A 23,742-nucleotide genomic window follows, 5' to 3' on the forward strand; every position below is an offset into this window, starting at 1 on the left:
ATGATATAGCTGACGTGATCTAATGAAGGCAAAAACAACTACTAATTTTGGGGCATAACAATTGATATAATCTGATAATTTTCCGTAGCCATTTAAAGTTCATGAGTTGGAATGCTAATAGCTATCTTCTTTGGGGCAAAAGCAATTGGCCAAGCTCAGCACGTTTGCCTCCAACTTTGACCACAACATGTTGGAAAATTTTTATAAAATTATTATTATTGATTAAATGGTCATTTAAGTGGAAAGATCAAATTAATTTATTTTTCATATCCTTCTCATTAGTTTTCTTTTTTACCAAATTTTGAGATTTGCAAATTACTTTCTATTTAATAATTAATTTAAGAATAATGCTATAACCACAAACTATTTTATAACATTTTTACAAACTGTTGATGTGGTCAACCTTTTATTGGTTTTCATCTAAACCCCCCATTAATATCACTTTTTTATTTACCAATCATCACTCATTACATCAGCAGTTTGTAAAATTTTTTGTAAAATAGTTTCTGTCTCTAGCATTATTCTTAATTTAATATATACAGTGATATAACGCATGGTTTAATTGTTTTTTACCACAAACTTAAAGGCTTAGGCAGAAGCTTTTTAAATCATAGAATTGATTGTCATGCGTTAACTACTTTTATGACAGACGTTTTGAATTCTTTAAATTCATAAACATTACCTATACAACTATGAAACAACGAGTAGAAAAAGCTACAATGTAATTAAAATATGGATTTAATTTGGTAAGGCTGTGTTTGACCACAATATTATATGGATGTACATGGTCAGGTTAGTAAGATATAATATATATGCCTATGTTCTTAACTCACTTACTTACAATTTGTATACACACTATTTCAGTAGTAATGATATCCTTTATGGTATTTCATATAATGGTTTGAACATATTTATCTCTTCCCCACTATCTACCTATCTTTGCTGGGAGAACCTATCTTGCAACAAGCAAGTTTGCTCATTGTAAAGTTTGTATGTACACATGGTGCTAGTAATAAAACCAAAAGGTGAGTGAATGTTAATGTTATTAATTATAATCTTTACTTCTTTATCTTATTTGATTAAGATCATCTCAACCCGTATCTTATTTCCAATAAATTGGGTTGGCTAATGTGGCAATGAAATCATCTAAGTAACTAACTAAATAAAAGAAAAATTATTGTACCATCACTGATAATTATTTTTTTAAAATAAAATAAAATCAAATCAAGGCATAAATAAAGCACATGGCATTTACTTGCTTCTGAATTACAATCCAGACACATATAAACCGAAACTATTAATCAAAATGAGCTTATTATTGCTGCTGTTTTTCACGTTAAAGAACTCATATGAAGTGCTACCAAAGAGGCATAGACCCCATCAGTGATCTTCATCAGAATTTCATGTCTTCCCTTCTCTACAATCACACCATTCTTCACCACCGCGATTGCATCAGCTCCTTTGATAGTGTTCAGGCGGTGAGCAACAACAACTGTTGTTCTATTTACCATCACTCTATCTAAAGCATCCTGCACCACGCGTTCTGACTCTGCATCTAGTGCACTTGTAGCCTCGTCGAGCAAAAGGATTTTCGGGTTCTTTAGTATGGCTCTTGCAATGGCTATTCGTTGCTTTTGGCCCCCGGATAACTGTATTCCTCTTTCCCCTACAGAGGTGTCATAGCCATCAGGCAGTGAGCATATAAAATTGTATGCATTTGCTGCTTTTGTGGCTGCATCGATCTCTTCCTCAGTGGCATTCCCATCGTTGCCATATAATATGTTGGCACGGATGGATTCATTGAAGAGGACAGGTTCTTGACTAACCAATCCCATTTGTTGCCTCAACCAGCTTAGTCTGAACTTTATGATATCAACTTCATCCAACAGTACACGACCTGAATCAGGATCATAAAATCTCTCTATGAGGCTGATTACTGTTGATTTTCCACTACCGCTCTCTCCAACCAAAGCAACGGTCTGCAAATAGAATTTCGAGTTAAGAAAAATTGATTCAATGTATATATTAAAAAAAAAAAAATGAATGATTGATAGTTGATACAAATATACAAATAGTACACAAGTGCATGCAGCCTTACATAAATGTCAAGTGGAAGATCATATAGGTTTAAGATTAATATGCAACATACAAAACATCACAGGTTGAAAATCAAAGAAGTGGGGTTTTTGTTTTGGTACATCATAGGTTCAAATATTACAAAGGAAAAAAAAAAGAAAAAAGAAAAGAAAAGAATTTTCAGTGGTAATATACCTTTCCAGAGGGGATTCTCAAGGACAAGTCTTTGAAAATTTGAACATCAGGACGTGTGGGATATTTAAAGTTGACATTTTGTAACTCAATATTCCCAGTTACAGAGGGCAACGTGATTCCCTCATTGCTACTTGAATCTATGCTAGGCTTGCTGTCAAGAATTTCAAATATTGAAGCTGCTGAATCCTTGGCTTTGCCTGTGTCTGGAGCCAAAGCACTAGATTGTGAGACTCCAATTGCGGCCATTGTCAAAGCAAAGAAAACCTGCACAAATTCATTAGTTATATAAGCAGAATAGAACCACTCCTACATGGATATGAGGGGAGAGAAACAAACAACTCAGACTGTACCTTTAAAACTTCGCCAAATGTTGCATTTCCATGTTTCACAAGAACAGAACCGATATAGAAACAAAATGCATTTGTGCAGTAGAGTGCAAAGAAAGAGAAGCCAAAACCTACTCCACTTATGAGTCCTAACCTAACTCCATGTTTTTTCGGGCCATCACATTTCTCTTGGTACAAATCCATCACCTTCTTTTCGGCGCAAAATGACGCAACAGTCCTAATGCTGCCAACTGCATCATTTGCCACTTGACTCGCTTCTTCATACATCACCTGAAAATGGTTGCAACATCATTAGTACATCTAACATATGCATTTATAGAATATGGACATTTGAAGAGAAACCTGACCTTGGCATCTGCACTGAACCCTGTCATAAATTTCATCTGAAAGTATCCTTGCATAAACAAGATTGGCAACACAGCTAGAATTATCAAAGCCAATTTCCAGTTAGCTGTAAATGCTATGAGTAGCCCAGCTATGATTGTCGATATATTCTGAACGACTAAGGCCAAGGCATCACCAACAAGACTCCGGACAGTGGAAGCATCAGTAGACAATCTTGCACCAACCGCCCCACTGATAAATGCAAAAAAGATTAAATGGTTAGAATGTGAAAAATATGGTAGCACATAAGAATTGCCACTTGTTCAACACACCTTGAATTTGCAGGATCATCAAACCAACTTATTTCTTGGTGCACGACCTTCTCAAATGTCAAGGATCGAATTCGTTCTATCAATCTTCCACCTGCTACTCCAAAGAAGTAATTTTGCACTGGAAGAACTGTCAGAGAAAGGCAACCCAAACCCACAAACACAAGTGCCCAAAATCGAGAATCTTTTTGTAATTTTTCTTTAGGTTCATAGAACATATTAATGGCTGATGACAGTAATAGGCCAAACATGGGGAAAATTACACCATGTATGGCTGCAGCAATGGATCCTACTATCAACACTGGAACCTCAGGCTTGTTCAAATATGCCAACCGTTTCAGGGACACCTTTTGACGCTTCTCTATATCCATCACATTTCTTTCAGAACTCACATCCCCATTTTCTTGAGTCTCGTAGGCACTAATTGCTCCAGGGATAACATAGCTAATTCTGAAAGAATGCCTGCTACCTGATGACCCTCTACTTAAGGATCTTCCCATAGAGAATCTCTGGCTGCCAGAACTACCCATGGTCTTATCTATATCAGAAATATCAATGTCAGAGGTTCTGGTGTCTTCCACTTCATGAGCTCCTTCTTGCAGGTGAATTAGCTGGGAGTAAGCCCCTTCTGGATCTCTTATCAACTCCTCATGTGTTCCTAGAATTCATATTTTTCATAACAATTAAAATTTGGTGTGAAATTTTGGAAATTTGGGAAGGAAATTGCAGGTTGAGTTTTACCTCTCTCTACAATTTTCCCTTCTTGCACCACAGCTATAATGTCAGCATTCCTAATAGTTGTCAAACGATGTGCAACAACCACAGTTGTTCGATTTGACATGATGTTTACTAATGCATCTTGAACTATGCGTTCAGACTCAGCATCCAGTGCGCTTGTTGCTTCATCAAGGAGGAGGATTTTTGGGTTCTTTAGAATGGCCCTTGCAATTGCAATTCTTTGCTTTTGTCCACCAGAGAGTTGAGTTCCATGCTCCCCTGCCATTGTGTCAAGCCCCTGCAAATAAACGGATAGTCTTGAGTCATATTCTTAGACTTCAATCTATAAAATTCAGAAACACTAAAAATAAAGGACTATGATTACGTTGGGTAGCTCGTCTATGAATTTTGCAGCATTAGCAAGCTCAATTGCTGTTCTGATTTCCTCTTGAGTCGCATTTTCCTTCCCGTATGCTATGTTTTCCTTTATGGTAGTCGCAAAAAGAATAGGTTCTTGACTAACCAAACCAATCTTCTCCCTTATCCATTTAAGCTGCAACTGCTTCAAATTTACACCATCTATAAGTACTTCACCAGCTTCGGGATCATAAAATCTTTCAACTAGGCTGATCACTGTAGACTTCCCACTTCCACTTTGCCCAACTAGAGCAGCAGTTGTGCCACTTGGAACTTGCAATGAGAACCCAGAAAAGATCTGTACTTCTGGCCTTGCAGGGTATCTGAAGTACACATCTTTGAGTTCAATTTCACCTCTTATGTCCTCCAATATGACCCCATTGGTGTCATAGGCATCAATATTGGGTTCTCGCTTGATTGTGTCAAACATTTTGTAAGCTGCAGCTTGCCCTGATGCAAATGCATTCATGCTAGGGGATGTCTGGCCCAAAGACCTAGTCAAGGAGATCATAGACAAATATATGGGAATAAGTGAAATTAATAGCAAGATAATCAAATTGGATTGTCTCAATTAACAATGATATGTGTCATAAGTGTGCATGGAGAAAGTTGTAAACATTATATGTGATGGAGATGAAATGTCATGACAATTATTTTATCAAATGTGCTTATCAAAAAATTATTTATCAAATGGAACACACTACTTACATTCCACCCATCATGATTGCCAACATTATGTTGAAGACTTGTCCTCCATTGTATCCCTTTTCAACGATCAGTTTGGCTCCGTACCATACAGCGAGTCCATAAGTGCAAAACATAATGAGTAAAAGTATACCTAGTCCTAGCCCTGAGGCCAGCCCTTGTTGAACTGTAGCAGCGTAGGCAATTCTTAGCTTCTTGTTGTATTTTTCTATTGCTCTCTTCTCCCCAGTGAAAGAAGCAACCTTTGCAGAGTAAAAAAATAGAATCAAGAAATTTGACATTTTGGAAAGGTGCTTATAGTAGATGGTTATATCGATTCCTTACTGTTCTTATGGCTCCAACTATTTGTTCTACTACATTGCCAGCTTCTGCATAAGCAACTTGCCCACGGCTTGTCATTCTTGACAGCAGGATTGACATAACTCCACCAATAAGAATAATAGCAGGTATACAAGAAAGCAAAACTAATGAAAGGAGCCATCCTCTTGCAAAGGCAATCACAAATCCACCAAAAAAAGTAGAAAAAAGTTGTATGAATTTTCCAACCTGTCAATAGACTAATTGTTAATTATATCCTCGACCAATAACGAAGTTGAGATATAGTGTAGAAAACCAAGGCTAAGTAAAAGCTGTATGCACAACATATTAGTGAAACTATCACATTTAAGAGAAGGTATCTCATGCATAGGATAGATGCATCTTCCCTTTCACAACTTGTAGATCCAATATGGTTGTAGGGTTCACTCAGTGTAAGGGGGAGGATACATATATCTGGTGCATAAAATAATTATTGCAAATTTAGGCATACAAATAAAGACTTCATCAAGGAAATAGTCCGTCATGCATGCAAGGGTTCTTCAAACAAGGAGGAGGTTTACCTTTTCACCCATGGCATCCTGAATGAGAATGGTATCCCCAGACATCCTCCCGATGACCTCTCCAGTAGATGTTTCAGTGTCAAAGAAGGCAATGTCTTGTCTTAGTATCGTTTTCAAGTACAAACTACGAATTCGGGTGGCCTGCCTTTCTCCTGTTACCATCCAACTCGTTACCTCTGCAACATATGGCACAAAGTGATCATTGATTAAAATGAACTCATCTAATTAGTTATCACCAATTAAATCCAAGGGCTAAATCTAGATCAATGCTAGCCATTATTAAGGGATCCTTAGTCAACATGTGCTCGGGCGGAGGGGGGGGGGGCGCGAGGCGGGGCAGGTGCCCCCTGAACTTTCAAATTTTTTTAGTAGTAATATGGTACATATATCACACATGCCCCCCGACACAAAAGACATTAGGTTGTAGTTGTACACAAGATGCAAATCCTACTGCAATAAGGAAAGAGGAATCATAGGGGAATGGGGCTGACCTAATAATGATTATAAAAAAAAAAAGATCCTACTGCCAAACAAAAAAGGAATTACACAACCTAATACTAATATTAATAGGACTCTATAAAAAAAATATATATATAGTATAAAGGAGTAAAGGATGCCTCACATTAAAAAAATAATAAAAATTTCTTTTGATTCCAATCTCTTTCGATTTGTACCTTAGAGTTTTTGCTGAGTTTTTAAAAGCATTCAACACTTAAAGGAGTTGGACAGTTTGATGAAAAGATGGTAGAAATGAAAATGATGTTTCATATCCATTCGTTTACTCATTAGTGACCTTGACATTGATTTTACCAGTTGCAATAGCTATTATTGAAAGAGCTTTTTCAACAATGAACATAATTAAAAATTGACTACGCAATCAAATGGAAGATCAATAGATGAATGATTGTTTAAAAAGATATATTTAAGACTATTGAGTATGAAAAAAATCATGCAGCGGTTTCAAAATATGAAAAATCGTCGAGGGCAATTGAGTAAATTAAGCTAGGTGTGAAAAGCCAAATTAAAGTTTATATTTTATATTAGATTCTATATGACAATTACATTAGCATATAGTTGCTTATTTATTTTGTTGTTAATATTGATTAATTTTTTTAGATTAGTTTTTTACTTTTAATCTTGCCCCCGACCTAAATTCCTGGCTTCACCATTGTGTACGCTCCTATTACATAGCAGCAACTTTTCAATATGAAGCACTTATATTCGAATTAGAAGCTTTTTATGCACATGATACTTGCTCTAGTGAAGCTCTTTATCAGGCACCAACCTTGAAGATTCTTGTACCGATTGCATATTCTGTTAGTTTGAAATGAAAGTAATCCATTTGTCATGTACGCATATGTGTGTTAGTGTTTTTTACACAAGGCCATTTGACTCAATGAGCAATGACCATATAAAAAAAAAATATCACAATTCAAGGCCAATACCAACCTAAGTGCACTGAAATCACACTCTTCATGCGTAAGCAAAACAATATCACATAAGGAAAAAACATGCAGCAGTGCAAAAAAGAATTAGCAACATTCTGCTCTTACGTAGAAATGAAGCGATTGCCGTACCAACTGCTAAGTACAAAAAGTCTATTGCCACCTGAAAATCAAACAGGCACATACTAGTAAAGTCAACATATATTCTAAGTGCAAAACGTGGAAAAGTATGGTCCATCAGACTAAGCTTGTCCTTATTATTATTTTTTTTTTATGGGAAGCTTGTCCATTTTTTTGTGGTTAAAGCTATTTAGTGCTAAATGCTTAATACGTTTCATTCAGAAAAAATTAAAAAATAAAAATATGGCTAATACTTTTCATAACCAAACCTTGATTATTGCATTGTAACATCCCAAAACGACCTTATGTCGGCTATTAAAATGAAAGTTCAACAACCAGTCTTGGAAAAGGGACCATCATATCCAATTAATAAGGAAAGATATTATAAATAAAAGTGATGATTTTTGCTCCCTAGTACATTTCTTCTGCAATATCTCAATTTGGTACCCCCCAAACCCCCAAAAAAAAAGGGTTAAAACCCATGTTATGTATACCAGCAGAAGGCAGTAAACATCTTGAAATCTCCATTTTTTTTAATTGAAAAAATGAATCTAGTGCTATCCTAATTACACCCTAATTTATTATTCATTATTATTAATTATGATCCAAACTCATTAAAAGTTATACAGCTTGTCATCGAAGCTACATTAATTTGCACTTACTTAATTCTGGGAGCATTACACAACATCAAGGTTGTTAAAATTGGAATCTTAGGTAGATCAGTTAGAGGGTCTTGTATTTACTTAATTCTTTAAGCATTAGTGCATTACACAACACCAAGGTTGTTAAAATTGGAATCTTCGGTAGGATCGGTTAGAGTCTTGTAGATCCAATCGTATCATCAAATCAAGCATCATAAGATTTTACTAGGTAGCAAAGTCATCAATATAATAAACCCCCCAAATCACAGTAAAATACCTTAATACTGGTGAAAGTTTGTGTGCCAAAGAAGTGTTGTACTATTAAAAAGAGAAAAAAAAAATTGAGTACCAAACTTGAACATACAAGCCCCTTCCAACCTTACGATATTACAGTAATATACAGTAAAGGAATATATTTTAGTCAGTCATGAATTCTAGATTAGCAAAATATCTCAGCTAGATAGCAACCTTAAGAGTCAAATTTATGCTCTTTGGTAAAAAAAATTTCATGTTTCAACTATCAAGTTCAGCATGTGAGTTTATCCTCCTTTAATTTTAAGCCCAGTTAGAGTGACCAATGAAAAAAAAAACATCTAGTAACCATACGTAGAAGCCAAGAAACAAAAAGACCTACAACTACAAGACTGCAAAAAGAGACATACGTACCTTAGACACTTGTTTAACGACATTGGATTGGTCACTGGAGCCAAACGAGTTGATCAGCTGCCCAAAGATGAGTGTCATGAGCGGCTGCGATAGCCCATTAGCTATGGCTCCTAAGGTGCCCACAATCATCAGGAACACGTCAAGCCGGTCCGCCAAAGAGAACAGTTTATGGAATGGAACCCTCTGGTTCTCAACTTTCACAGCCATGGCTACTACATCTCCTTCTCCTTCTCCTCCTCTTCCATCATCATCACCTCCTTGTTTCATCTCCTCCTTTTCTTTTTCTCTCTTTGGTTCAAAGGTATATTGCTTTGCTTAATTTGTATGGTGAAACAAAGAAACCTATATATAAGATTTTGTTTTTGTTACTTCGCGTGTAACATAGTGAAAAGGGTCACGTTAATGTAACGAGAGAAAAAAGAAAAACTCTAAACAAAAACGAAACATAGGAAACATGAAACGTGCCCTTTTTTGTTGCCACAGAGAGAGAGACCTTTTGTTTTGCTTCAAAACCAAGGAAAAAGAAAACAAAAATGAGAGAGAGAGAGAGAGAGAGAGAGAGAGAGTAAGAGTGACGTAGCAAAAAAGGTATGGTAGAGATCGAGAAGGAGATGAATACGGAAGCAAAAAAGGTGGGGGCTTTGAACTTTGAAAACGATACATGTTGTTAAACTTGTATACCATGTGTACGTGTGTTGATATTTAGTGTTTGGTGGCTTATAGAGATGTTTGATTTCAATCTGTACGTCCATTAACCCTTCCTACCACCAATCTAACGATGGATTTTACTTCCACGGAGTTCGAAGTACACTGATTTTCTCTCTTTTCACGTTGATGATGATATTCCGAATGAACGTATACTTACCTTAATAATGACTTTTGTAAAAGCATTTATAAAAAATATAACTTGGATTGCATCCTCTTATACCCTCCAATAATATTGTCACATAGGTGATAGAATTTAAATCATTGGACATAGAGATTAAATTCAATCACAATTCTCTATTTATTATACCCTCCTCCAATAATATTGTGGCACATAGATGATAGAATTTTGTAAAAAAATAAAAATAAAAAATAATATATGCACAATCACACCCTCTTTAAAATTCTAAGTCAATCCCAAGGGGTTGGTTAAATGGTTTCTAAAATCTCATGAAATCTTGGATTAGAAACTTCTTACCCCATCTTAGGGCTACCCCCATGTGATTCCTCCCTATAATAACACGGTGCATGTGGGACGGGAGCACTACAAAATCATTGAGTCTAATAGAATTAGAAAATTTTAAAATCCCATCTTTAAAGAGCCGTGATACTATCAAATTTTCTAATTTTTTTCTTTGTTTCACAGCTGTTTAACATTTGAGCACTTGACCACCGCACACCTTTAGCGCAATGGTCACTTAACAAGTATAACTGCTTGTAAGGTGTGTGAGGTAAAGGCCAAGGCTTAAGTCTCTAGGGGAAAATTTCACACATATATACACTTAGATTAGGTTAGAGTAGAATTTCTATCTTGTATAAAAATTTATAAAATAGAAAATTAATTAAAAAAATAAAAAATAAAAATAAAAAAACATTTGAGCACAAGACAACATGGCACAATTTAGCAAACACTAAGGGAAAAAAATTCCAGAATTTACTAACTTATCTATATTTAGTTATATATAAGTTCAGTCATTAAGTAATTTTCAGTATTTAAGCTATACTTCTGCTGCAAGGTACCTTGCTGCTTATTAGTTTATTATGTTTCATCAATCACAACTTACCATATATTTAATTTGTTTCCATTTTAAACTTTGGTTATTCTATAAGGGAAGGAATACATGGCAAGTTATGATTGATGAAATATAAAGTAAAATACAAAAAGTGGTATAGAAGATTTGTATTTTCGGGTTTTAGAGAGATATTTTTTAATTTAATTAGTCGTTAATCCATGCAATGAACGGGAGAACAAAAGTTTCATATATATGTTTATATGTGTGTACATATAAATATCTATAAAGTCATTTCTAATATAAAAATATGACAACAATAACAAATTGGAAATCCAACCCATTAACAGCTTGCAATCAATACAAACCAAACCAACTAACTTGAATGTAAAGAAGAAAATTTGGAAGCTTCTTTCATTTTATTTCGGCTAGAAGCATCTATTCTTGAAAATATTTGCAAATCCTCTTTGAATTTTTCCACTGAATAACCTATTTGAAACCAAGTAACCTATTTGCAAATCCTCAAATAAGTGAGTGGTAAACCAAGTAATCACACACTTTAGCACCCAAGTGGCATCTTAGAGCATTAGCATTGGGGAGAGTAAAAACCCCCCAATTGCTATTTTAGCCACCAATAAGCCCAAAGTAAGCTTCATCCGGGTAGGCATACCTAAAATATTTTACCAAATATGAACAATCAGATGGTGTATATGAAACCTACTGTAGCTGGAGGGTAAAACTAAAATATTATATTTAATTGTCTCTGTCATCCAACTATCTTTTTATTTTCTCTCTCTTCACGCACTCTCCCTCACAAATCTGCTCCTCACTTTTTCTACCTTTCTCCTCTCTGCTCCTCACCTTTTCTCCTCTCAATCCTCTCCACCTCCATCCGCCTCCCTTACCCTCATTCTCTCTCGCCTCCCTCTTTTTTCTCCGCCTCCCCCTCTCTTTTCTCCACCTCCCTCACCCCCTTTATTCTCTCTCACCTTCTTCCGCCTCCCTCACCCACTTTTCTCACCAAATCGAACCGCCACCATATCACCCCAAGAAATCAACGAATATGGATTTATTGGTGGTTCATGGTGTTTCTCTGCTCACCAACGGGTTTTTTCTTTTTGGGTGGTTCATGGCGGATTTATGGATTTATTGGTGGGTTTACCGGTGGTGTTGATGGTGGAGCGTGGTGGGGACCGTGGGTTGCTAGTTTTTTTCTTTTTTTGGTGGGTTTACTAGTGGTGTTGATGGTGGATTTGTGGGTTTTTGTAGGTTGGATGTGGTGGTGGTGCATGTATGGTGCAGTGGTGGTGGCAACTGTGGGGTTGTTGCCACGGTAGATGGGCGGTTGCTTTGGTTTTGGGTTTTTTTTTGTTGGTGGTTGCTGTGGTGTGTGGTGGTGGTGGGGTGGTGGTTTTTTGGGTGGGTTTCAGTGATGGTTGGGTTGGGATTGGTGGTTGGGTTTTAGTGGTGAGTTTCTTTTGCTATGGGGTTGATTTTAGGAAGGGGATTGACTGTGGTGGTGGGTGATGGCAGTTTTTTTTTTGGTAATTGTGGTGGTGGAGAATTGGTGTTTGTGGCTAAGTTTTGGTGGAAACTAGAAAATGGTTGTGTGGGATTATTGGAGAGAGAGACAGAAGGGAAGAGAAGAGAGAATGAATTGTTTATATTATTTAATGTTGTAGGTTATATTATTTTAATAAGTTGTATGTAAAAATAGAAACTGGGATGTGGGGTGAGTTGTAAAATGGGATTGTAAATTAGATAAAGTAGGTTTTGAGGATACAAAATAGTACTTTTTTACATCCCCAGATGCTAATGCTCTTAGCAAGGCTTATGTACAAAAGTCGTTTGTATCATGGCTGCATTCTTGCTAATAATGGGAATTACCTATATAAAACTTGAAAATGGTCAAATGACAAAATGGAAAACATTTCATAAATAACTTATTGATGACAGGCATAGAAAGGGGACTTGTGTAAAGTCATCAATGGAATTAGAGTCAGCATCTCATTAAAAATGGAACATGGTTATCCCATGGTGCTCTATATTAATACTAAAAGTAAAATTTCACTCGTTTTTTCTCTAAAACACTATCAAAACTATAAGTAGTTTACCTTGGTTTCAATTAGAAATTACTCAAAGAAACAACTAATTTGAATCATTATTTGAAAGAGAAGTAACATAAAAGCTTAATAAGTCTCAAAGATGAAGTTCCTCAAATATATTTCAGCATCAATGTCCAAGTTCAGCTCTACATATAGCAAGCAAAGTATCTCACAACCTTCGTCCTTTGAAATACACAAATCAATTAATCCACTCTAGTTGAAAGCACAATGTTTGAAAGAATATGTCAATTATCTTAGTCACTTACAATTTTCATCCACCTCCCTAGATCACTAAAAAATACATCTACCTACCTTAACTTCAATTTTAAATACAAAGACAGAGCCAAAATGTCTCATAAGAAAATGCATACAATAAGAAGCCTTAAAGCTAGTAATATCCTCTAAATTAGAAAAAATAAATAAAACCATTTAATATTCTTTCCTAGTCCATTAACAACATAAAACTATTGAAGCTGTTATTAATAAATAAATTAAAAAAAAAAACTATTGAATGTGTAAAACAATTATCCCTACATGCTAATACAGTTTTATACAATTAGTAGAAATCATGCCAAGACTTATTATTCAAGGTTATATTAATTATTTATCCAACCTTGACAAAATTTAACTCAACAACTATAGCCTATATATCACATAAAAATTTGATTTGTAATCTCAAAGTTCATTAATCGAATCTAACAATAAAAACAAACAAAAAACTTAAGATCTACTATATTTGTAATTTATTAATAATTTATAACATCTTAGAGAACAAAAAACAGTTTAGTTTGGTTTAGATTTCTGTGTAGGTCACTGGTCTTTGTTTTTGTAATCCCCTACAAAACAAAGCCAAGAAAATTAAAACTATTCTAAGCCTGAACTAAAAGCAGTCAAATCTCAAACAGAGATCAAGTGTAGTCGAGAAACCTCAAGGAATAGTGTTATTTCATTCATAATTTGAGTAAGAATCTCTTTTCAATAAAAATTTATTGTTAGAGTAATTTTTATTTCAAATGGTAAATGAGGTATTAAAAAAATGTATGTACACACACACACATATATATTATACATTATAGTAAGTATACTATTACTATGTTGCAACATGGTGTTTAAGTGACAGTCTAATAGTAATGGCATCATTTGTGATGTTTTTAAATATTTGTGATTTAAATCCTACCTATCAATCTCTCACTATCTACCTATCCTGGGGGGAGGGGGGATTTTGTTGCAACATAGTGATGCTTTCAATAGTTGAAAGGGATTTAAACATAGAACATCCCTATTAAAATATTAGGAGGTAGCGATTGAATTACAGGGCTCATGACATTACAACATAGTAATGTCTAATATTTTGATTGCAAAATTCATTATCATCACTTGGAAAAGAAGGAAGAGGAGGGTGGGTGGGTTGGTTTATAGGAGTTCTCTTTAAGAATTTTGAATAGGGTAAGCATTAACCTAATTACTCAAAGATTGCACTTCTCCTAACTAATTAAAATATCTTAAAACTGCATGTATTCCATATAATTAGGCTGAGATCACTATGCGTCAAGTTTATTATCTCTATATATTAAGAGGATTCAGAAAGTTAGTTATGACTTCAAAAAATACCCCTAATCTAATTAGATAATCCTTGTTTTAAAAAATTAAAAAAAAATAGGGTTAAAATTGTAATTTAACAAAATTTAAAAAAATAAAAAACTACCAGATAAATTTTTTTTCCTAAAAATTAGCACACTCTCTATTTGAATATATCTCACGCATAGTGATCTTAGCATTTTTACAACAAATCATATGTGGTAAGTTGTTATAAGTTCAAATTTGAATTTACAACTTAAATTACTTTTTTACCTACCTATAACAACCAATAACAACCTACTATTTAATATTTGTTGTGAAAGTGTTGTGAAAATGTTTTGAACATAGCATTTCTCCATGTTTAAGAGAAATACATTTTTTTTCTAAGAACGAGCACACACTAAACCTAGCCGTTTACTTATTTTCAAATCCTAAATTTTAGTTTCTTAAAAATTCATTCCTGTATAACATCACTAACAATAAATAATTCAAATTGAAAAATTACATTAAACTCAAAATAATAATAAAAGAGCTTCATTGAGGCTAGTAATTATTAACAGTTTCATTTTACAAAATAAAATAGCTATGTTTACAATATGTTAAATTGAAAATTTTCTTTTTGACATTCTTTTTTTTTTTTTTTTTTTCCTTCAAGGAACTTCAATAGAAATATAGGAAATTAATAAGTGTTTTTTTCCCCATGTTATTTTAATTTTTAATTACACAATGAAAGTAGCTCCTTACACCAAACTCTTTACCAACTATTTAATCCCTTTCGGATGGGGACAATTCTTCATCAACATTCAACCCCATTAAGTAATGAAAATAGTTAATTTTATAATTGATGCGATTTCTCATGCATGCTTTTTTTTTTTTTTTTTTTGAGATTGTCGTGCATGTTTTAGTCAAATAAAAAATGAGTGCTTTAAGCATATTATATGTGTGGTCCAAATGATGATAATTTCTTTTGATTGGGATTGCTTGAATTTTCCGCTGCGCATTAATTCCTTGCCTCTAAATTCAACCTCTTATTCCTAGCACTCACCCAGTCAGTATTAGTTAACATATATTCAAATTATATATATATATATATATATATAATTTAATTTTCTTTACACACTTTATTTATAATTTAATTTTTTTATTTAAAATCTATTATTATCCTCCAAAAAATTCATCTATCTTTCAGTACTCTCTCACCTTCATCCCTCCCATTTTTTTGGTATTTTGATATCATCAATACCCAAGTCACCTCATTATAGTTAACAATTGTAAAGTTGTGATTTACAACTATTTTGGGTTGGCTTTAATTCTGTGCCAAATTTTATTGTAATTTTATTCAATCATTTTTCCCTGTATTTATGTGGGGTTTTTAATTATAAGGGTTGAGTGTGAGAGAGTGTGAAGACTCAAGCTTCAAACAAAATACAAGTGGATTTCACAAGAAGCTAACCCGCGAAGTTGCCACATATAGAGCACATGACTGGAATGCAAAGACTCATGACAACCTAAAGTTTTTGCAAGTGCCTCACGGGTAAGGTCTTCCCGCGAAATACTCACAAAACATTCTATTTGGCTAATTTGTCATGTTTGTTTTACCAAGTCTTTACCCACACTATATATACCCTCATTACTCACATATTGTAAGGAGTGCTTTTCAGAGAGAAAACCCTAGCATACACACTTGAAAGTTAGAGATTGTTATACCCACAATCATCTACACATTTCCTTGTAGTTTTCCTCTACTCCTACCTCTCTATCTCTAAATCCTTGACAGGTTGATAGCCCAAACACTTACCACACCCAATTTAAGTGTCAAGTGAGGTTTTGGTGCTATTAGGGAGTATTGGAAGAAGCTAATCGTTGGCAGATGCAATCGGGCTGAATTGCAGGATTTGGGAAAACTAGAGAAGACAAGGTTTCGAGAAGCTAATTGGTAGCAGGAGCTTAGATGGCTCAAGTACATGGTGTAGACTAGGCTTGGAAGGTCTTTTATTATTTGTGTACTTCAACTTATTTTCTAGTGGATCGATTTACTGCTTAGAGGGCAGTGGAGAGGTTTTTTGCCGAGTTCTTTGATAACACGTCTCGGTGTTATCTTGTGTTTGCATCCTTCTTCCCTACTCTTTAAACTTTTCTTTTATTGTTGATATTAGATGAATATGGCTTAGAGTAGTTTTATTGGTTGTTTGCACGCATTTACTCTTATTCCGCACTTAGTTTAAGTTAAGAGTAAAAGCAACCGAACCGTAATTTTTATTGGGGATCTAAACAAGCTCTTGTGTTTATACACAAATCCGAGCTTTCAACAATATACTACTATTTTTGTCCTAAGACATCAATAATTTGACTCAATCTTGTCCCGTTAAAATTTGCAAAGAACTCAAAATTACACATCAATAAATGTAGACTAATTAATCACACTGAGAAACTAAAACTCATGATTGAAAATCTTTACAAAAAGCTACAACATTCCATTTTTGGTTTGAAAGGTTCTCTTAAATCCTAATCAGGCCATTACACATCATGTCTATGTCAGTTTGGAATGCACTTATAAACTAACTTATTGTTTATTTTTTCTATTATTTGCAAGTTCCACATGAGTCACCTACTTAGAATTTTATTTAACTTTTATTTTACATCTATAATATTTTTAGCAAAAAATTAAATAAGTTTTTCCCAAATAGATATTCCATAACTCTGTGACACATCTGATCTATGGGTATCTGAGGCAGGAGTTGAATACCCTCAATTACACTAGAGGGGAGGGGGGTCCATGCTCTTCAATGGTGTGTTGGCATAACATCAACATAGCTCGGTTAAACATAAAAATTAACAATTAAAAAGAAATTAGGGGAAAAAAGCCCATTTCATTATCTTTGGAAAAAAATTAATGGCACATTTTTCTAACCTGATATACAAACATAACTAAAAAGGAGAATAAGAAATGCGATCCCAGGTAAAAAGTGGACTTACGGAGTAATCCCTTTGGAGTTTTTGAGTATTATGGAAGAAGTTATTGGCTGGTGAGTGGTGAGACAGAAAGAATGTGACCAGGTAACCATAATACCATGATTTCATTTGCGACCAAAAATAATAAATAAATTTCGCACTAATACCAAGAAAAAGAAGGTTTTTTTTTTTTTTTTTTTTTTGAAAACAAGAAAAAGAAGGTTTGAAAGAAGGATAAAATGAGAATTTTGTAAGTTTTAAATGGAAGAGTCAAATGATAATTTTTTTTCACTTAGAAAATGAGGGTAAAAATGGCTTATACCCAGCGTAAGTGCAGTTTATTATGTAAAGGGAGTTTATCCTGTACAACTTAAAAAATGAGTCAGGTGTTGAACAGGTGCAGCAGTGGGAGCCACCAACGGGTTACTCTTACAAAATAAATGTCGACGCGGCGGTTTTCGCAGAGATAAATGCTTCAGGTTTTGGAGTGGTGGTGCGCAATGAGAGGGCTGAAGTCATGGCATCCCTAGCAGCCAAAGGTCCACCGGTACAGGATAGTGAAGAAGCGAAACTGCTTGCCTGTCGTAAAGCATTGGAGTTTGCTGTCGACGCTGGCTTCATGGACGTGGTGCTGGAAGGAGACAGCTTGAACGTGATGCGGGCTATCTCAACTGGGAAAGCCAATAGATCACGTTTGGGTCACATCTATGAGGACATCCAGTGCCTTGCAGCAGGTTTTCGAAGCTATTCTGTTAGTTTTGTTAAACGCAGTGCAAACGGTGTAGCACACGCACTTGCTTGTTTTGCTAAGAATGTAGGGGATGAATTAGTGTGGCTGGAGGAATCCCCACCACCAGCATTTGAGCCCTGTATTTTGACTATCATCGTTTTTAATTAATGAATGACATTTGATGTCGTTTTCAAAAAATGAGAGAGGTCGGTGTAATTTCAATAAACTTAAAGGAGAAGTCATTGCAATTTTTCCATTAAATTATCACACACAAATATGTTGTGACACATGACAAAAAAGGGAAGAATTTCGTAAAGGGAACAAATGTCAAACAGTTGAGTAACAAGAAATATCTGAAACATATACCTATCAAGCGGTAATTAGGTAACAGCTAAAAAGGCAGTTATAACAATTTAAAATTTGAAGGTTCTAATTCACTCAACTGATAAAATCTCATTCTTGAAGAAAGAAAGAAGAGGAGAAATGGAGAATGAAGTCCATAAAGTGAACTTTTTGGGGGGGGGGGGGTGTTAAAAGGCAGAAATTTTATTGATGAAAAGAAATAAAAATATGTAACAACCATAAGTGAACTTCTAATAAGAGCTAAATTTTACACATCCAACTTCAAAAATCCTCCACTTCAATCAATCAAAACTTGTGTAAATTTGGATTGTTGCAATTGTAAGTCAGTAACCATGTACACAGTTACTATTCACATGCAAATCTATTTTTTAATACTTCTTTACTAATATACACAATGAGAGAGAGAGAGAGAGAGAGAGATAAATAAATAATTTTTTTAAAATGTAGTATAAAATATATATAAACTGATGTTGGTGTTTTTGAAAAATGGTTATGTAAAATAGAAAAAGTAGGCTCTTATACCAAAATAAACATGAATTTTTCTCCTAGTTGATTCCAATGCTAAACCCACTCCACTTTAGCTAATATATATAATATTTTAATTTTTCCTCCTTGGTTAAAGATGATAATTGGATCCTGTGAATATGTGATGTTAGGCCAAACAAAACGAAAGGAAGGAGAAAAACCGTAATGAATAATACTCCAATCTTTGAAATGATAATTTTAAAAAAAAATTATGTATTTTTCATTTAACATAATTGTGATGAACAGAATCATACGCATACTAAAAACCCCATTACTTTCTTTGTTGGTTGGTTGGTTGGTATTTTTCTTTTTTTGGGTTCCCTTGAGTATTTGTATCACACTTTGAATTTATCAGCAACCAACTAGAGTCTGTAATTAAATTACTAGAGATGAAGCTAATTACAATCCCATTCTGGACCCAAGTTGAAGCAAACATGTAATTATGTAAATGAAGCCCAAGTAGTTAAGGAAAAAGGTATGGTAGGTAGCAGCTTGAATGCCTCAGATGCAAAGCACATGAATACAATTATGACCAGATCATCACCATCCAAACCTCCAACCTCCTCAAATCTCAATCCATGTAGATGCACCCTTAGCTAACAATGTTTTTTTCTTCATTTGGTCAGCGTAACCATGTATTTGAATTTAATTTTGAAATCCAATGTATTACATGATACATCTAAAGAATTATAACTAAATTTTATTTAATAAATAAAATAAAGATACGACTAGGCATACTTAAATAGTCAAGTTGTTTATGGGCTAGATATTGGGCTTTATTTTGAGCCCATCGTGTATTTTTAAGGAACCTTGGGTTGGGGAGATTTGCCAAGCCCACTCACCCGTCACAAAGAGGTGCAAGTATAATGGCTGAAGCTCTCAAATTTACTCAACCTGAGACTTAAGAAGAGTTGAAGTTTTAGAAGGGTGGCAACAATGCCAAGTAACTAGTATTGTAAAGATGTCTTTTTGAGTGTCGATGGAAGAGTTTGTTGGTCTTGCATTTGGTGCTTTCAGTCTATGGGGCATATTGCTGTTCACTTTGTGACATGGCCAATATTTGCGTATTGATTCCAACAGAATACATGGCACCCACACATGCAAAGGTAGAAGCTTTGTTTGAGATTAATGGGACATAAGTGAGAGAGCCATTTGCAAACTTAACAAGTTGTATATTCATCATTATGAGGATCAGGAAATTAACCAGAACAACATTCAAGGTTTACATAAATTGGTAGTTATTATAACCAGCTCTTGTCAACAGTTGAATTGGGATCGGGAGCAAGGAAACGGAGGAGAAAAGCCAACACAGTTTGCCTGTCTAAGCAGCAAGGCTAAATCATTAAAACAAATGGGAGGAGAAACAAGCCTCATTCAGAGAGTGATGATCATATTCATACGTATTTAAAATTGGCAAAGGAAGTTCTAGTATCTTTTTCTTAAAAATTCAATCTCTCTTCTTCTTCTTTTCCCCTTTTTTTTTGGGGGTGTGTGTGTGTCTAAACAAGTATTGAGTTTTCACTCTTTGAACATCTTCAGCAGGAAGTAAATAGCTGTAACCAACATCGTTGAGCATAAATTGCTAAATTATTTACATAAGTAATTATGCCAAACCAATCACAACTACAGTTCCTCTGTTGGAATCAGCAACAGAGTAAACTGCAGAAGACCATCAAGAGAAACAAAGAAACTACAAACTAGAACATTCTATCAAGAAATAAATTGACAATATAAGATGAAACTCTAGCTGCAACAATTATTAAATACTGAGGCTACAAGTGAAGCCACAAAACATCCCAAGGATTGGGAGGGCACAGAGATACCATTTGTGCCAAATACTAAAGGCAGTCATTAAGAATTTGTTGTCAAAAATGTCATTAAATTCGATAATAAATTTGTTGGGGAAGCTAAGGGTCGTGCAGGTGGGCTGTGTATGCTATGGAAGAATGGTGTGACTATAAAGGAGATGGAGTTTAATAAGAGCCTAATCGCTATCAAAATCTCTGATTCCATACTAGACTGGCTCCTAGTTAGGTTCTATGGTCCACCATACTACACTAAGAAGAAAAAGGCGTGGGGAAATCTGTTGGCGCTTTTAGCAGCTCACCAAGGCCCTTGGGTATGTGTGGGAGACTTCAATTGCATTCTGAATGAAGATGAACAAATTGGGGGTTGTAAAGGTAGCTCCTCTACCACAAATTACCTCAAGGAGCTGATGTTCAATCTCAATTCTGTCGACCTTGGATATTCCGGGAATAAGTTCACTTGGGCCAAAGGTAAATGGGGTAATGCAGTAATTAAAAGAAGGCTTGATAGAGGAGTGGCCAGCATTTCCTGGAGGTTGGCTTACCCAAAAATAACAGTTTCGCACCTCAGTGCAATCAATTCAAACCACGCCCCAATTTTGTTGGATACTTGCTTAGCTGATAGTTTTGCTCACAGACCATTCCGGTTTGAGGCAGTATGGCTTAGAGATGAAGGATGTAAACCAGTGATTGAAAGTACATGGAACAAAGAAGTTCACAGGTTAGATTTTGTTAAGTTGTATAAAAAACAAGTTGCTACAAGGGATGCGCTCCGCAAATGGAACAAAGAGGTTTTTGGCCGTTGTCAAGACAAAATTAATAATCTGCTTTAGAAAATCAAAGAAATACAGATTAGACACCCAAGTCCAGTGAATGAACTAGCAGAACAATCCTTGCAAGCAGAGCTATTCGAGTGGTTGATTAGAAGTGAAATCCTTTGGCGTCAAAAATCAAGGGAATTATGGCTCAAGCTTGGAGATAAGAATTTCAAGTTCTTCCATCTGTCCATGATCATTTGCAGAAGGAACAACAACATTGATGCTATCAAAAAAGAAGATGGAACTTGGATTCATGACTCTAACCAAATAAGAAAGCTATTCAGGAACAATTTTGTTGACCTATTCAAAGAAGATATTGACTTCCCAGAGCACGTTGAACACCTCATTCTCCCTTGTATCACTGAAGAAGAGAATGAAATGCTAGAAAGAATTCCATCACCAGAGGAGATTAAAGACACCCTGTTCCAGATGTAGGATTTAAAGGCCCTAGGGCCTGATGTTTTTCCAGTACTATTTTATAAACAACTCTAGCCTACTGTGGGTAATGATATAATCAAGACAGTCACATTCTTCTTCTATATGGGTTCCATGCCAAAAGAGGTAAATAACTCCTTAATTGTCCTTATTCCCAACATTTCTAACCCGACAATTGTGAACCATTTCAGGCCAATCAGCTTGTGTAACGTAGTTTATAAAATCATCTCCAAGCTTCTAGTTGCAAAGTTGCGACCCCTGCTGGACCTCTCCTACTCAATCGGCATTCATCCAAAGTAGATGGATTGCTAAGAATCAAATTATTGTTCAAGAGATAATGCACAGTTTTAAAACACGAAAAACAAAGCCTGGTCTGATGGCAATCAAACTTGACCTCCAAAAGGCATATGACAGGGTTAACTAGAAGTTCATTCAAGCTGTATTGCTGCATTTTGGTTTCAATGAAGTTTTCACCAAATGGATTATAGCTTGCATCTCCTCGGTTTCTTTTGAGGTGTCGGTGAATGGGGTAAATCTGAATCCTTTAAGCTAAGTAGAAGGTTAAGGCAAGGAGACCCACTGTCCCCTTACTTGTTCATCTTGGGCCAAGAAATTTTATCAAGGCTGTTGGATCATGAACTAAGCTTGAAAAATGTTAGCGGCATCAAAACAAGTATCAGGGGACCAACTATCACTCACGTCATGTATGCCGACGACATTGTATTGTTCTCAAAGGCTACTAGGAGAGATGCAGCAACTCTGATGAAAACTCTAGATAAATATTGCAAATGGTCAGGTCAAGCTATCAACATGGGCAAGTCTATAGTCTATTTTTCCAAACACACACAAGGCCAGACCCGAAGAACAATAAAGAGCATTCTCCAGATGAAAAACCTCAAAAAAGATGCAGTATACTTGTGAGCACCATTATTCTTATCCAGATCCCCATGTAAGGATTTTACTTTCCTCATAGATAAGCTTGAGTCTAAACTTTTGGGATGGAGAAGCAAGTGTTTATCATGGGCAAGGAGGAGAACCCTCATCAACTTAGTGGCACAAACATTACCTAATTATGCTATGTCAACCTTTAGTATCCCTAACAAGGTGTGTGATAGGTTGGATTCTCTAACTAGAAGAGTCTGGTGGAAGCCAAGTTAGAGGGAGGGCAGGTTTATAGCGTGGAGTGCCTGGGACAAACTCTATTATCCGAGAAGTCATGACGGACTGGGATCAAAAAAGCTAAGGAGATGAATAATGCATTGTTGGCCAAATTGGCCTGGATGATAGCGTCTAAAAGGGATAGCACCTGTATGAGGATTCTTAGACTGAAGTACAAGGTAAGTGAGGACTGGTTGCGGGCAAAAGCACCAAAGAATGCATCTCCTATTTGGAAAGCAATTGAGAAAGCAAAGTCTATTGTATCAAAAGGTGCATGCTACCTTATTGGAGATGGAAAATCTGTTGATATATGGCTTGACTCGTGGGTGTCATGGATTCAGGGGTTCACACCAGCCCCAAAAACTGCATCCACACCGCAAGTAGCGACCAAGGTATCCCAATTAATCGACCCTGACCTGCGAAAGTGGAAAGCACCTTTAATCCTCGAATTATTTGATCCAAGTTCTACCAAAGCTATCCTCTGCATCCATTTACAGACAAGACCCCACCCTGATAGGCTTATATGGATACCGGACCCCAAAGGATGCTTCTCTGTAAAATCTGCTTACAGGAAAATATCCCAACTACCATCCCAACCAACTAATCTAGAGGTGGATTGGAAAAAGCTGTCGAAGATGAAAGGACCGGAAAGGATTAAAATGTTTCTTTGGAGAGTTGCTGTCAATGATTTGCCCATA

At 35.4% G+C, this 23,742-nt stretch overlaps 3 protein-coding genes across 3 annotated transcripts; 2 read left to right on the top strand and 1 right to left on the bottom strand.

Moving 5' to 3' along the window:
- Nucleotides 1–1,189: 1,189 nt before the first annotated feature.
- On the bottom strand, nucleotides 1,190–9,351 carry LOC115988543 (ABC transporter B family member 9-like). The gene is made up of 12 exons (XM_031112115.1): nucleotides 8,861–9,351; nucleotides 7,542–7,596; nucleotides 5,989–6,164; nucleotides 5,435–5,656; nucleotides 5,114–5,352; nucleotides 4,374–4,899; nucleotides 4,013–4,286; nucleotides 3,275–3,929; nucleotides 2,966–3,194; nucleotides 2,622–2,888; nucleotides 2,272–2,535; nucleotides 1,190–1,979 (listed from the first exon to the last, which is right to left on the bottom strand). Exons 1-12 carry the CDS (start codon nucleotides 9,125–9,127, stop codon nucleotides 1,332–1,334), a joined length of 3,822 nt encoding a protein of 1,273 aa, XP_030967975.1. The 5' UTR covers nucleotides 9,128–9,351; the 3' UTR covers nucleotides 1,190–1,331.
- An 8,170-nt stretch (nucleotides 9,352–17,521) lies between these two features.
- On the top strand, nucleotides 17,522–18,108 carry LOC115990840. Its single transcript, XM_031114612.1, has 2 exons — nucleotides 17,522–17,537; nucleotides 17,597–18,108. The coding sequence occupies exons 1-2, from the start codon at nucleotides 17,522–17,524 to the stop codon at nucleotides 18,106–18,108; spliced, it is 528 nt and encodes a 175-aa protein (XP_030970472.1).
- Nucleotides 18,109–20,794: 2,686 nt separating this feature from the next.
- LOC115990841 lies at nucleotides 20,795–21,886 on the top strand. Its single transcript, XM_031114613.1, has 2 exons — nucleotides 20,795–21,424; nucleotides 21,485–21,886. Exons 1-2 carry the CDS (start codon nucleotides 20,795–20,797, stop codon nucleotides 21,884–21,886), a joined length of 1,032 nt encoding a protein of 343 aa, XP_030970473.1.
- The last annotated feature ends 1,856 nt before the right edge of the window (nucleotides 21,887–23,742 follow it).

This window comes from Quercus lobata, chromosome 5, assembly GCF_001633185.2.
Source record: "Quercus lobata isolate SW786 chromosome 5, ValleyOak3.0 Primary Assembly, whole genome shotgun sequence".
NCBI classification, from domain to species: Eukaryota; Viridiplantae; Streptophyta; class Magnoliopsida; order Fagales; family Fagaceae; genus Quercus; species Quercus lobata.

Bases quoted from the DNA above. Each gene is read 5' to 3' on its own strand.
- LOC115990841 (XM_031114613.1), top strand. From the start codon at position 20,795: ATGGAGTTTAATAAGAGCCTAATCGCTATCAAAATCTCTGATTCCATA. The intron at 21,425-21,484 runs GTTTTTGGCCGT...AAAGAAATACAG, and splicing joins TCCGCAAATGGAACAAAGAG to ATTAGACACCCAAGTCCAGT.
- LOC115988543 (XM_031112115.1), bottom strand. From the start codon at position 9,127: ATGAAACAAGGAGGTGATGATGATGGAAGAGGAGGAGAAGGAGAAGGA. The intron at 6,165-7,541 runs GTAAGAGCAGAA...CATATGTTGCAG, and splicing joins GGCAATCGCTTCATTTCTAC to AGGTAACGAGTTGGATGGTA. The intron at 3,930-4,012 runs GTAAAACTCAAC...TATGAATTCTAG, and splicing joins AGGGAAAATTGTAGAGAGAG to GAACACATGAGGAGTTGATA.